The sequence below is a fragment of the Brienomyrus brachyistius genome, chromosome 16 (genome assembly GCF_023856365.1).
Source record: "Brienomyrus brachyistius isolate T26 chromosome 16, BBRACH_0.4, whole genome shotgun sequence".
NCBI classification, from domain to species: Eukaryota; Metazoa; Chordata; class Actinopteri; order Osteoglossiformes; family Mormyridae; genus Brienomyrus; species Brienomyrus brachyistius.
The window spans coordinates 7,203,307-7,217,180 of NC_064548.1; the positions used below are offsets into that span (position 1 = coordinate 7,203,307).

The following is a 13,874-nucleotide window of genomic DNA, read 5'->3' on the forward strand; positions in this document are numbered from 1 at the left end:
TTACAACTGGGAAAGGGTTATTCTTGGGGACAGGAAGTCTGCTCGCTGCTTACACGTGAGCTACAGGAATCCCGACATTTTCAGGGAAAGATAAAAATGCACTGGTTTGAATGGCCGGCAGAGCAGACAGTCTGTAAATCGGGGGGGGGGGGGGGGGGGGGGAGTGTGGTCTTCATGGAAATGACCAAGTTTAGCTGCACAGGGAGTGTGTAAAATCACATTCACGGCTGAAGACGAGCTCTGTGGGGTTGCCCTGCTGCTGGTGGGGGTTCAGACCCCCTCACACCTTAACATCAAACTGAACACTAACTGGTAGCGACCTTCACTGAGCACTTTGGAACACATTACATTTACTTAATGGACTTTTTTATCTAAAGTGACATACAACTGAGAAAGCAGGCTCAGCCAGTTCCTGGAACAACTGGGGGCTAAGGGTCTTGCACAGGAGCCCAACAGAGAAATCACAGTGCCGCTGCTGGGATTTAAACTGGCAACCTTTGACTTACAGGCACAGCAGCCTAACCCACTGGGCCACACACTGTCACTGCCCCCATGAGTTTGAATTAGACTGGATCAGGCTGCTATTTAGAGTCTAGTTTTTACAGTTTCATAACATTGCGATGATGGAAGAGCCTTTTTACAGGTCTGAAGGAATGGTGCGTGACAATATGCGTGCTTGCGTTTGTCACTCTTCGGGAACATTCCAGAAAAACTTTGCCGCTGGAATGAGAAGAGTTTACCCACTGCCAGAGACGAACGCCCACTCCATCCAGCCAGACGCGAGGCCTGACATTCAGGCCTACGTCAGCTACACAGCACTGACACTCTCGCTGCCTTAAATAAGCATCTAATCAGCTTCCCGAGACGTGGCGTGTATTAAACTGCAGCAGAGAGGGTCCCGGCAAAGACGCGTTCATTAATCAAAGTGAAATATGGAGCCCCCTCTATCGCCCCGCTGTTAAAATGCGAGGTGCAGCCTTGAGACAATTAAAGGGGGGGGGAGTAATTAAGACAAAGAGATGAGCCATCAGAGCCACAGGTAGACCCCTCTCAGACAAATGAGCTTTAGCAGAGATCAGGACAGCTTCACAAAGGGAGGCTCTGCCAACGCTGACCCTCAGTGCGTGGAAACACTGCATCCCTGTCGCATTTCACGGAAATCAAATATCCCCACGGAAGGATCCCTGAAGGATTGCCGTCTGCAGAAACCAGATGCTAGAATTTATCTTGATGAGCTCTTCACAGGGCAGCGGCCGCTAGTGTCATTTTCTTAAGCTGGCAAAGTAGGGAAAGTAGGCCCTTGACAGGCATGTGAGACACAGCCTGATGTAGTCACAGTGCTGTCCGAATAAGGGAGCTGTGCCAGCTTCACGTCAGCAAAGTGTGCTGCAGTAGTGACTATAAAAAGAGCATAATCACAACAGCCCCAAGGCAGACAACACATTATGCCACGAAAAGAAAACCAGAGGGATTTTTTTAGCACTAAACAGTTTTTTTTTAAGTCACAAAAAAAATCTGCTGCTCAGAATTGATGACATCGCAGATCTCAGGACACATGGACTGCGGCCAAGGGTCTGACAGCACCCCAGCAGGGAGATACTGCTGAATTTTGATCAGATGCAGAGAGCATACATTTGGGATAATCCATCCATTTTCCAAACCGCTTATCCTTCTAGGTCGCAGGGGGTGCGGAGTATTTCCTGGAAGCTATGGGCACGAGGCAGGGAACAACCCAGGACGGGGAGCCAGCCCATCGCAGGGTGCACTCACACACCATTCACTGCTACGGGCAATTTAGTAACTCCAATTAGCCTCAGCATGTCTTTGGACTGTGGGGGGAACCCGGAGTACCCGGAGGAAACCCCACGAAGACATGGGGAGAACATGCAAACTCCACACACATGTGACCCAGGCGGAGACTCGACCCTGGGTCCCTGAGGTGTGAGGCAACAGTGCTAACCACTGCACCACCATGCTGCCCCTAATAATAATAATAATAATAATAATAATAATAATAATAATAATAATAATAGTAAGAATAATAATGAATGAATAAATACATTTTTTGACATGGGCAAAACCTAAGGTCAGGTGTTCAGCACAGAAAACATTATGGTAACTGTGGCTGTGAGTTGGTTTGGTTTCTCAATAAATTACACCAGCATTGGAGAGAGAGTAGCTGAAAGGACCAAGATTGCCTGTCGGCTCTGTTATACCGAACTCGGATATGTTGCTGGAAACACATCCTAATACACGCTAACTCACTTGAGATGACATCATCCGACTGTGTATATGACCAGAGCAAGGTAGAAACCGCCTCTGCTTCTGCCAGGAAATTCAGACTGGGCTAATAATTACGGCTATAGGGGTGTTTATCGCTACAGATATGCGACCAAACTAGGCAGCAGAGAACACGGGGCTTCACTATAATCATATTTTTGATTTTTTAAATTTATTTTTCATACATAAAGTGCAAATAATCATCTCTGAGGTTTTCTTATTCAGACACGTTGACGGGAACATAGACTATGGATTGTGATTGTTCCAAGCTGTGTTTGTGTTTGCAGTTTTAATAATAAGTCTTTTTAAAACTAATTCTGTATTCCCTGCTGTATCGAAATTGCACCAAACCATGAACCCAAAACGGAGGTTTGTACTGAAGCGTAAATCCTGTGCGCCGTTACAGCCGGACACCCACTGATAGTGCACCCAGGACGGCCCCAGCGTCTTCTTGAACTGCGTCAGGCCCACGATGTCGATGTAGATGAGCTCCACCACTCTGGCGCCTTGGGTGGGGCAGCTGGACTTGTTGCCCATCACTCTCCTCATGATCCTGGGGGGAACAGACAGGGACAGCAGGCCTCAGCACAGCAGAGATGGAGGGAAATGAAGGTGATGTCACGTGCACAGGTGGTGTGCTGCTGGATATCTGAGCGATTATGATTGAGTATCTGATGTGAAAGGGTATCTCATTGATTTGATTATCGTATTCATTTAATTGGGTATATGTCTGAATTGATCGCATACCTGATTGATTGATTGGGTATTTGTTTGATTTGATCTGATATTTGAATGGATTTCTGGTTGATTGTATTGGGTTTCTGGTTGATTTGATCAGATATTTGATTGATTTGATCGAGTATTTGACTGATATGATCGGATATATGATTTGATCAAGTATTTGATTAATTTGATCGGGCATTTGACTGATTTAATCAACTATATGAGCATTTCATTGTGCATTGTGATATGTTTGTGAAGACCCTGTCACACACAGCACAGGGCAGTGTAGATGCTGCCTGGTTTGCAGAGTTATTCTTTCCTGGGATAGATGTTAGAAAAACATCATTCCTGCAGCAGCACAACAGTGCATTCAATTCCACAAAGGACTCCTGACCCTCCCACAGGCGACCCCCCCCCCCCCCTGTACAGTAGGTGACAGCAGACGACTAACGAGATGACAGGGCTACCATGACTGCAAGCCAAGAGGTGAGGCCGCCGGGGGGCCGCAGGGGGCCTCGGGACGGTCTGTCACCCTGCCGGACCCTGGCAGTGAAGGCCTAATTAAACCGTGCACCTGTCCCTACTCCAGTATAGTGCACAAAAACTCCTACTCAGCTTGTGGGTGATCTGCATTCCATTTGAAATTCATGGGGCAGGTTTCCTGCTGTTAACTGTGACGTGAATCGGGAGTAATCCCAGCAGATCAATGTCACCATCAACTAGGAGAGCTAATGTGTGAGAAGTGTACAGGATGCAACTCTCTGGAACACTTTGTTTAAATAAGTTCCCCCTTAGTACAAGCCATCCCTGAGATCAGTGTACCCTTAAAATAACATTCAATGTAGTTTTATGAGACCACTAGCAAACCAAGGCCGTATCAGAATCTCTGTTTCTGTAATCTGTATCTCAGAGGGTGGTGTGCACCCCACGGTGGCGACAGGAGGCATCTCACTCTTTGAGCTCCGCCAGTGAGGCGGAGATGCGGATATCGTGCCCCAGCAGGTAGAGGGCGGTAATGAGGTCACTCCACTGCACCAACTCCCCCAGGGGACCCCCACTGAAGGCGTTCTCGGCAATCTTGAATCCAGACTCCTTGGTCAGTAGGCCCAGGTGCACCAGAATCTACAAGATGCGGGGGGTGGGGGGGAGAAAGTCATCGCTGAGCCCTTGGTCTCTTTTCTGCGGGTGACAGCCTGGTGTTGTTCTGAGTGATTAATTTATCCAGGCATCGGATGACATCATACGATGCCGTTACACCCACAAGATCCCTCCTCTGACATATTTTATTACTGCAGAAACAGAAGCTTTTGTTAAATCGATATTAATCTAAGCCCAGCCAAACATTACATAATGGCTCCTTCAGGATATCTAGAGCAGAAGTTAAATTAGACCCCAGAGCTTTACTTGTTTTAGGCGTGTGCCTTCAGCATTTCTGCTGGACCTACATGCTGCAGGATCCTCACATTGTCCTCACGCCCTCCCCCAGGAGGCCCCACCTCTGTGCCCCCCGTAACCCCGCCCCCGCACCTTCTTCCTCTTGCGCTTGGCCAGGTTCTGCTTCCTGGCCAGTGAGCGGATGGCGCTGACCCAGGGCTCAGCCATGCGCTGGATCCGCAGCATCATCCAGCGGAACTCCTCTCGCCGAGACATGACCTGGTACAGCTCCGCGAAGTTGGTGCGGACCTCCGTCTGGGGGCGGGGGGCACAAAAGAGCAGAAGATCAGCTTCCTGTTGGTGAAGGCTGGGGGGTCACTACTTTGATTCAGGGGTGTGAACTCTCATACTCACACTCGGCAAATCTATGTTATTCTATTGTAAACTTAAAATTAGCTACATCGAAAAGGTTGGGCCAGTTTGCAAACTCTACAGACTATTTACAGGATAATAAAACAGTTATATACATTTAAATTTGCGTGCACACTTCGCGAATTGAAAATTTCACTCCAGCCAGCTGAAGGTGGCAACCCTGCTGATTCCTAATTCGGTTTTGTGTTTCATTTTATTTCTTGTATTATTTTATTTTTGATATTCTGAAGCATGGTGAGAATGATGCCTTGGCACAGCAATTTCCCGCAGTATAATCTTATCCTGTATACCGACGCCTCTTCATAAAGGGACACTGATGGTACACATGCAGAGCCGGTCACGCTGGATGGTCACGGGGGTGCCGAGGACAGATCCTGTCATCGCTGCTGTGTTTGTGCTGACAGTCAGTCGGCATGCTCAGCATACTCCATTTTACAAAAAACAAACAGCATACATAATTCACTCCGACAATAATTAAGGGAGCCATTACTGGATGCCTGTAGCTGTATATGAGACACCACACGCTCCCCCTCCCCCCCCCCCCCCCCCGTCCCCCCTACAGCTGGGTAACTGGAGAAGTGAGGCAGCTGGGGGGACTAGGTTTCCGGACGAGGTGCGTCACAGGCTCGAGCAGGTGTCCCTCGGTAACCAAGCCCATCGTGCCTCATGCTGACATGTCTGTGAAGTGCCTGGGGCTGTCGGCATGGAAACAGGCGCGCTCCGTCGCCATGCCTACTGGGCAGAAGCTCGCAAAGGGTGGGAATCCAGCACATCAGAGCTTCTGCCTTCATCGCCCCTGAAATCTTCGTTTCCTCAAAATCATTATTTTATTATTACCGTATTGGTTATTAATACATCACTTAAGTGACTGTCTTACTGAGATCAGGGGAGCCTTAAACTGCAGCCTCGTAGCTTTGTGTTACACTACGGCCTCAAAGCTCAGGGTCGCAGTACAGCCTCATAGCTTAGAGTTACAATGCAGCCTCATAGCTCAGGGCTACACTGCAACCTCATATCTCAGGGCTACACTGCAGCCTCATATCTCAGGGCTACACTGCAGCCTCATATCTCAGGGTTACACTGCAGCCTCATATCTCAGGCATACACTGCAGCCTCATATCTCAGGCTTACACTGCAGCCTCATATCTCAGGCTTACACTGTAGCCTCATACAGTAGGTCAGGGTTATACTGCAGTCTAATAGCTCAGGATTATGCTGCAGCTTCATATATTACCATTACATTGCGGCCTCATAGCTCAGGGTTATACTGTAGCTTCATAGATTAGCATTAAACTGTGGTTTCGTAGCTTAGGGTTACACTGCATCTTCATAGTTTAGCATTAACCTGTGGCTTTATAGCTTAGGGTTACACTGCATCTTCATAGCTTAGCATTAACCTGTGGCTTTGTAGCTTAGGGTTATACTGCATCTTCATAGCTTAGCATTAATCTGTGGCTTTGTAGTTTAGGGTTACACTGCATTTTCATAGCTTAGCATTAACCTGTGGCTTTGTAGCTTAGGGTTACACTGCATCTTCATAGCTTAACATTAAACTGCAGCTTTATCGCTTTTGGTTACACTGCACTGGAGCAGCTACATCTCGCTGCCTCATCGTTTAGAGAGTCCTGCTAAGCCTGGCACACCCACCTGGCCCTTCTTATCCTCCTCCAAATTGAGGTGCTTCAGCCTCCAGGGTAGCCGGGGGCACCAGTTCTCCACCTGTGGAGCGAGAAAAAGGGGGAAGTGGGATGTCATAGTGTGTTGGGGGTGAGGGGGGCACAAGCTCACTTGCAGGGGACACTGGATGGGGGATGCGCGGGGCAGGAGAAGTAGCCAGGTCCGCTAATTGGGTCCATGTACAAGCAGATGCTATAGTACCCTCCTCTGCCTTTGTTCTCACTTCAAAGGTGCGGGAATGCAGCTGTGTGATACCAGGCCCACGACCCGGTTCTGGCAGGTGGACCTGTGATGGCCCCGCGCCTGATCTGAGTCAGTCACTGCGGCTGGCTGACACACTTCATGTGACGTAGGTGGATGTAGCCTCGCTCTGAGCAGCCAGAAAACAACACTGAATGAATCCATACATCCGTCTATCCTCCAACCACTTACCCTGATCAGGGTCACTGAATGTACTTTATCTCCCCTCTCCCAGCAAAAACATCCACTGAATGCATTTCAAACATGCCCTATCATAACCAAAGCTGGCTTAAATTTGACTACCTTCCAAAGCAGGTCTAGCAAAGTAATGATGATTAGTGCAGTCACTCATTCACAGGGACATGCTGAGGGCACAAGGCAGCAGGGGGAACATGATCCCAGGTAGGGGGCGGTGTTCAGGAAAGCAGGGTCACACTGCAGGAACAACACGGGAGACCAGCGAATATGGTGCTCAGGTCAGACTGTTAATCCCCGAAAAGCCTCCACGCCTTCCCAGTGCCACAAACAGCCATTATCTGTTTGGCTCAGCACACAGATCTCCCTTCATCATCCGATTGGCTGCATGTGTTCTGTGCACACACCTCCCTCTTCATCACCTGCGTTCTGATTGGCTGGAGACACTGTCAGCCCATACAAATCACCCATGGTAATGGCATTCAGCTTTTTTTTTGACAGCCTTAGAGAAAAATAGGACTCGCAATCTCGCTTTTTAGGCTGATTACTGAAGATTCATTCAGGGATCCTCAATCTTGGACACCTAAGCTCTAGCCTGTCATGCTGGTAATTATTCGGGATTTCTGAACTCTTTTTCAAGGTTAATGTTGCATCGTGCAAATTTGAAATACACGCTTGTGCTGCTGAATGGGGTGAGGGGGAGGGCGAGCGCATTGGAAAGCATGCAGATCTCCATGGTGATTTTGAGGGTCACATGACAGTGGAGCACTCTGAAACAGCCAGAGAGACTGCGGGAACTCTACAGTGCCTGTACAAAACAAACAGGAAGATTAAAATGCTGCACAATGGCCCCCCACGATCCTGACCAGGGCAAGTGGTTAGAAGATGTATGGATGGATGCCCTCCATTTTTGTAATCGTATCACCTCTGTAATAAATGAAGCTTTGCTGTATTGTATTATTAAGCGGTGTGAGCACAGGTGAATACAACCGGCCTGCCTGTCACGTCATCCAGTAGATCAGTAAAACAAACCCAGAGAATTTGCACTTCACGGTACATTGGGTTCATGGATGTTATTGTGTATTTAGCTTTAACAGGAGGGTGTGCGGCTGATCTTCACAGCAGACTGACACACCTCTCTCCAGGACCACGATGCATCTCACAAACTCCATGTATTGCATGTTTGTCCCTCAGAAATGTGCACTTCGTGTTAGCAATCGGCAGCTAAAGGCTTCTTCCAAGGTCTTATTTTGATATGAAATGATGACAGATGCGTTTAATGAGAAACAAACAATAGTGGCTATTTACTTTTTCGAGGTGTACGTCAGTGCCGGCATGAAGCCTGTCACACACTCGAAGTGCGTTAAACACCTTCATACCCACGCTAATGCTACACGGTGGGAGTTTCAACACTCGGCTGACTCACCTCACTCAGGTAGATGAAGAAGGAGCAGGTGGAGCCGTCAACACCATACCTCCCGTAGCAGGGGTCTGACCGCCACATGTCCTTCATCCACTGAGGAAGAGGAGGCACGCATGAAGGTACGCTAAGGGGAAGGACAATGTCGTCCTGCCAACCCAGTCACTGTCACACTGGCCACAGAAAAGATTCCATGCTAACTGTTTCATTTCCATCTAATACATGCTGAAATAATTCTCCGCGCATATTGCATGCTGGGAAAAATACGTGAAGTGCAGTTTTCACAAAGAACTGATAAGGCTGCACCAGAAAACACCCTCCGGCATTTTCATACCTGTCTTCCTGCATAATGACTATGCCACAAAGAGCGGAAGGTGGGGAAGCGTTTCAATAGTTTCCAGAACCGTCCGTGCATGACAATTACCAGGAAGTGAATGTAGTCTAATGCTTAGGAATATGCTCAGGTCCTCTTCTTAACCAGTAACTCAGTGGAAAGTTCTTATTAAAAAGCAACTGTGTGGAAAGTTATTACCAAACACATAAACCACACACAGGGATCCAGAGTAGATGGCGGCACATACTGGTGGCAGCAGAGTGACGCAGCCTCACCTTCAACTTGCCCTCACAATGCGGGAACCCCTCCTGAGAGGGCAGCTCACATTTCTCCTGGGCGCCGTTCAGAAGCTCTGGGGAGAGGAGCAGATCAGGGCAGTCAGAGAGGCGGAGGGCACTGACCGTGCGGGGGTGGGTCTCATGACCAAGCAGGAGAGGGGGCATGAACACCGAAGCTGCGCGGAGTCACAGAGGACAGGAAACGGCAGAGGGCAGAGCGTCGAAAACAACCACCCGCCTCAGGTCACCTGACCACGTCAGTATAACAGGGTCAACACTGGGGTTGCTTATTCTGAGGCCATAGTTATAATTAGCAAAGCTGTTTGACCATGACGTCAGGGTGCCCTGTTCCAGAGGTGTGACAATATTGGCGTGTGACGGTGTGCGCACATATACGCACCCAGAGAAGTGCATACATGGGGGCGTGAGAGAAAAACAAACCGCTCACACAGACAAACGCAGGCACTCATGGTTGTCGCCACGCCAGCTGCCATCCGGGAATCGGTATTTCATCTCCTGCCAAAGTGAGTGAAAGAGCTGGCAATGCACCTGCTCCCAGCTTGATTGGGCAATCTGTGGGGGACTTTGCAGACCCTGCCCCGTCCGCACGGCATTGAGCTCTCAGTGCTAGACGGAGAGCTATATACACACCTGATGCAGGCGACAGAGAAGCCGGGTTCATTCGAGACAAACCCGTCATCTTCCCAGTGCAACAAAGGCCAAAAGTGTCCAGGATGGTAGGCGGTAACTTCGGGGTGTAGGTCCCAAATGGGACACTCCTCTCTGAGCGGGAACATGGTTGCTAGGCAGCGACACTGGAAAGCTGTTGTGTCTGTCACTCCCGGGGGGGGTCAAACAGCTAAGCTCATAGACATAAGCACACAGACCCCAGAACCAACCTTGTTCTGAACCAACCCACCCGAGTCCAAAGCGGAATCCCGGGATTACCTTCCACAGGCCATTAAATCAGCACCTCCTGGATCTGCAGAAGAATCAGATTTGAAAAGGTTCCAGGACTCTCCATCATCTAAGGACCCGTCATTGTGGGAGCACCGTTAGCCTTAAATCAGTACTCTTAGAATATATAGAATTCCAAGTTAACTTCACTGAAAAAATATTAAAAAGTGTGCATTAAACACACTGACAAGGTGACCGGCAGAAACACGTTATTGCTGTTTGTCAGCAAGTAATGGGGACTTGAACAGACAGGTGATCAAAAGTGACTTTTCAGTCCCATTAAACCCTGAGGAATACGGACATCAGCTGTCAGACTGGCACAGGCACAAAAAGTGGAAGCAGGATAAATGTGAAGCAACTCATCTAGTGAAATAAGAGACACCGAACGTCGGGAGTGATGGTGGGGTGACATCATGCAGATCCTACAGCCAGGAAGCCGACGAGGAGCAGAGCAAACATCTCAGAACTTCCCGAGGGAGTCAGAGAGACTCAGCAGGTGCAAGTGACACTAACTCACTTACACACAGCGTTAGGCTTTTTAAGGAATCAATAATACAGATTAATTAAGACATTATCTCAGGATATTGCATTATGTGTATATACACTACATTTTCACTTATGTATCTTGTGCAATACCTGTGTGTATGTCTTTACTCTACTATAGCACTGCTAAAATTTTTGCTGCTCTATGAATAGTGACAATAAAGGTTAAAATCTTATTACATCTACAGAAGTTGAAATGAGTTACCCCTGGCACTGGGGGGGGGGCGCTGGTTCTTATACCTCTGCTGTAAGCAGCTGTGGTCCTATGTTGGCTCTGTTCACTCTATTGCTTCTGTGGCAAGCCGAGACCATACTATCATCAAAGGATTCTGGTACAGAACACAGCTCCAGCACATTCTCAGCACAACTGGCAACAGTTGCTTCTCTCTCTAAGTGTCAGTTTAACCTGGTTTGGATAAAGATCCCATGATGGATACACAGATGAACCCAGCAGCTGATCTGTCACCCAGCCCAGGCTAACAGTCTGGCTGTAATTGATAAAATAATGTGGTGACAGATAGGGGGCACTGCACTGGGGGGAGACCAGGAAGTTACACGCTGATAAAAATGATTTGCTCACTTGGCAGGGATGTGACAAATAAAGAGGCCTATTAGGCTCTGTTTCCCAGGGCAACGGATCTGGGACGATTAGGGGATGCAGACGGATTAGGGCTTTTCAATCAGGCAGCACAGAACGGGGCCAGAGTAGCTGGTGGGTGAGGCTCCTGTTTACCCACTGAAAAGCATCTATCACCAGCTTTCCACTAACCTATTAACCCACTCAAACCTGACCTAACACCAGCTCCTCGTTAACCTATTAACCTGCTCAACCCTAATCTAACACCAGTTCCTTGCTAACCTACAGCCAACTCCCTGGTAACCTATCACTAGCTCCCCAGTAACCTATCACCAGCTTCCCGCTAACCTATCTCTGGCTCCCTGGTAATCTATCACCAGCTCCCTACTTACCTGTTACTAGCTTCCCGCTAACCTATCACTGGCTCCCCGGTAATCTATCACCAGCTCCCTACTTACCTGTCACCAGCTTCCCGCTAACCTATCACAGGCTCCCCGGTAATCTATCACTAAATCCCCAGTAACCTATCACCAGCTTCCCGCTAACCTATCACTGGCTCCCTGGTAATCTATCACCAGCTCCCTATTTACCTGTCACCAGCTTCCCGCTTACCTATCACTGGCTCTCTGGTAATCTATCACCAGCTCCCTACTTACCTGTTACTAGCTTCCCGCTAACCTATCACTGGCTCTCTGGTAATCTATCACCAGCTCCCTACTTACCTGTTACTAGCTTCCCGCTAACCTATCACTGGCTCCCCGGTAATCTATCACCAGCTCCCTACTTACCTGTCACCAGCTTCCCGCTAACCTATCACTGGCTCCCTGGTAACCTATCACCAGCTCCCTACTTACCTGTCACCAGCTTCCCGCTAACCTATCACAGGCTCCCCGGTAATCTATCACTAAATCCCCAGTAACCTATCACCAGCTTCCCGCTAACCTATCACTGGCTCCCTGGTAATCTATCACCAGCTCCCTATTTACCTGTCACCAGCTTCCCGCTTACCTATCACTGGCTCTCTGGTAATCTATCACCAGCTCCCTACTTACCTGTTACTAGCTTCCCGCTAACCTATCACTGGCTCTCTGGTAATCTATCACCAGCTCCCTACTTACCTGTTACTAGCTTCCCGCTAACCTATCACTGGCTCCCCGGTAATCTATCACCAGCTCCCTACTTACCTGTCACCAGCTTCCCGCTAACCTATCACTGGCTCCCTGGTAACCTATCACCAGCTCCCTACTTACCTGTCACCAGCTTCCCGCTAACCCGTGTCATGCACCCAGGTGACGGGCCGGAAGCTGACCCAGCAGTGCAGGCCTGCCCTACGCGAACAGCCCATCTGACTGGCATAGAGACACCTGGCTCTGCAGCACCCTCCGGACACCAGGCTGCCGGTGGGGTGGGCGTCGCCAGCGGGGAGTTTTGTTAGCATATCTCAGGCGTGACGAGTGGCGCCCCCTTTATCCAGATCGATTAAGAGCGGAGAAATGAGCAGGAGAGCCCTGTGCTGAGCGAGGCCAGACCCACCCCCCCGAGAGCTGCGTCCTACAGGCTGTTCATATCCCCGGTGTCGCTGGTGTACGGTGTGGTGGAAACCGCAGCCGACGAGGAACCCGGGGGCCCAAATCGCTGCCTGGTCATCCGGCCACGGACGCTTGTCTTCTCCCCCCAAAATGGCCCCCTTTGCAACTGAGGACAAAGGCCAGCTTTCTATCCACCCATCATGGGGTCAACATCCTGAATTAAAGGCAAAAATGTGTCCGTAACAATCCCAAAAAGCGTCGTGTATGGACCCGGGTTCAAACAGGGTCCCGCCCTGTGTGTTTCTGTTCATACGCATACAGCTCTTCGTATTCGATCCCAGGCACTTTCTTATGGAATGTGCAGGCAGTCGGTTTTATAGCTACTTTCAGCGTAAAGTGCTCTGATCGGCCGATCGCTCTTCTGTGAGCCACGGGGCCCCCATGGTGCGGCTAGAAATTAGGGATCCAAAGCAGATGGAAGGTTAACGACTATGAAGCAAATACATATTCAGTTTATTCGTAACAGCAAAGTGTTAAACCTTATTAAAGGTAATGTATGAACTGCCTGCTTTTTCAGCCCTTTTCCACTCGACTTCCAGTCGAGTACCAGAAACAAAAGTTCTAGTATCAAAAGTGCCAAACCAGCCGGGGCACTGCTTTGGTACTTCGGTACTTTGGGGTGGGAAACGTTTTATTTGTCGACAGGTGATGCAAATAGTCTGCCTCTAAAGAAACGTAATCTTGAAAAAAGTTACAGGTTCAGAAAACAATGATAAACGAAATTAAAAAAATAATAATTGCGATCTGGTCGGAAGAACAGATACAACAAAAAGGTCAGGATAGCATAACAGGAAATTTAAAAGGTATTTTGTATGATATACTATGACAGGATGGATACAGCATGCTGTCCTAGCGATGTGATTTTGTTGCAAACATAGCGATGTGATCTTGTTTGGCTATTTGAGTATTTATGAAACAAAAACATATTCATAAATTTCTCACAAACCCATCAAGGGGTGATTTAAACAGCAAGATCGAAAATTATTATGATTGTCTTGGAGAACGCATGCAGTGTTCATGCAAATGCAGTAGATGTAAAATTTAAACTGATTTTTAAACATAAATTGGATAATCTATAAAAGGAATAATTATTAAAATTGCAACACTGGCTTTCTATGACAGTAAAAACATTATAGCGAAACTGTGCTGTAATGCTGTAATCTAGCTGACTTGCGATGTACAATCTGTATGTGGGTGTAAAAATCACACACTGTCCAGTCCTATAATACAATACAGCCAAATTTCAAATTCAGTA

The 13,874-nt window shown here is 48.3% G+C and overlaps 1 protein-coding gene across 4 annotated transcripts in view; it reads right to left on the reverse strand.

The window, feature by feature from the left end:
* Nucleotides 1-13,874, reverse strand: part of mgat5 (alpha-1,6-mannosylglycoprotein 6-beta-N-acetylglucosaminyltransferase) — a 62,143-nt gene that overhangs the window by 19,749 nt on the left and 28,520 nt on the right. For all 4 annotated transcript variants that reach the window (XM_048978487.1, XM_048978488.1, XM_048978491.1 and 1 more), the window contains exons 4-9: nucleotides 8,951-9,027; nucleotides 8,348-8,437; nucleotides 6,457-6,528; nucleotides 4,531-4,692; nucleotides 3,956-4,125; nucleotides 2,699-2,833 (exon numbers count right to left, since the gene is read on the reverse strand). In XM_048978487.1, coding sequence (XP_048834444.1) covers nucleotides 2,699-2,833; nucleotides 3,956-4,125; nucleotides 4,531-4,692; nucleotides 6,457-6,528; nucleotides 8,348-8,437; nucleotides 8,951-9,027 — 706 coding nt within the window. The remainder of the gene's footprint in view (nucleotides 1-2,698; nucleotides 2,834-3,955; nucleotides 4,126-4,530; nucleotides 4,693-6,456; nucleotides 6,529-8,347; nucleotides 8,438-8,950; nucleotides 9,028-13,874) is intronic.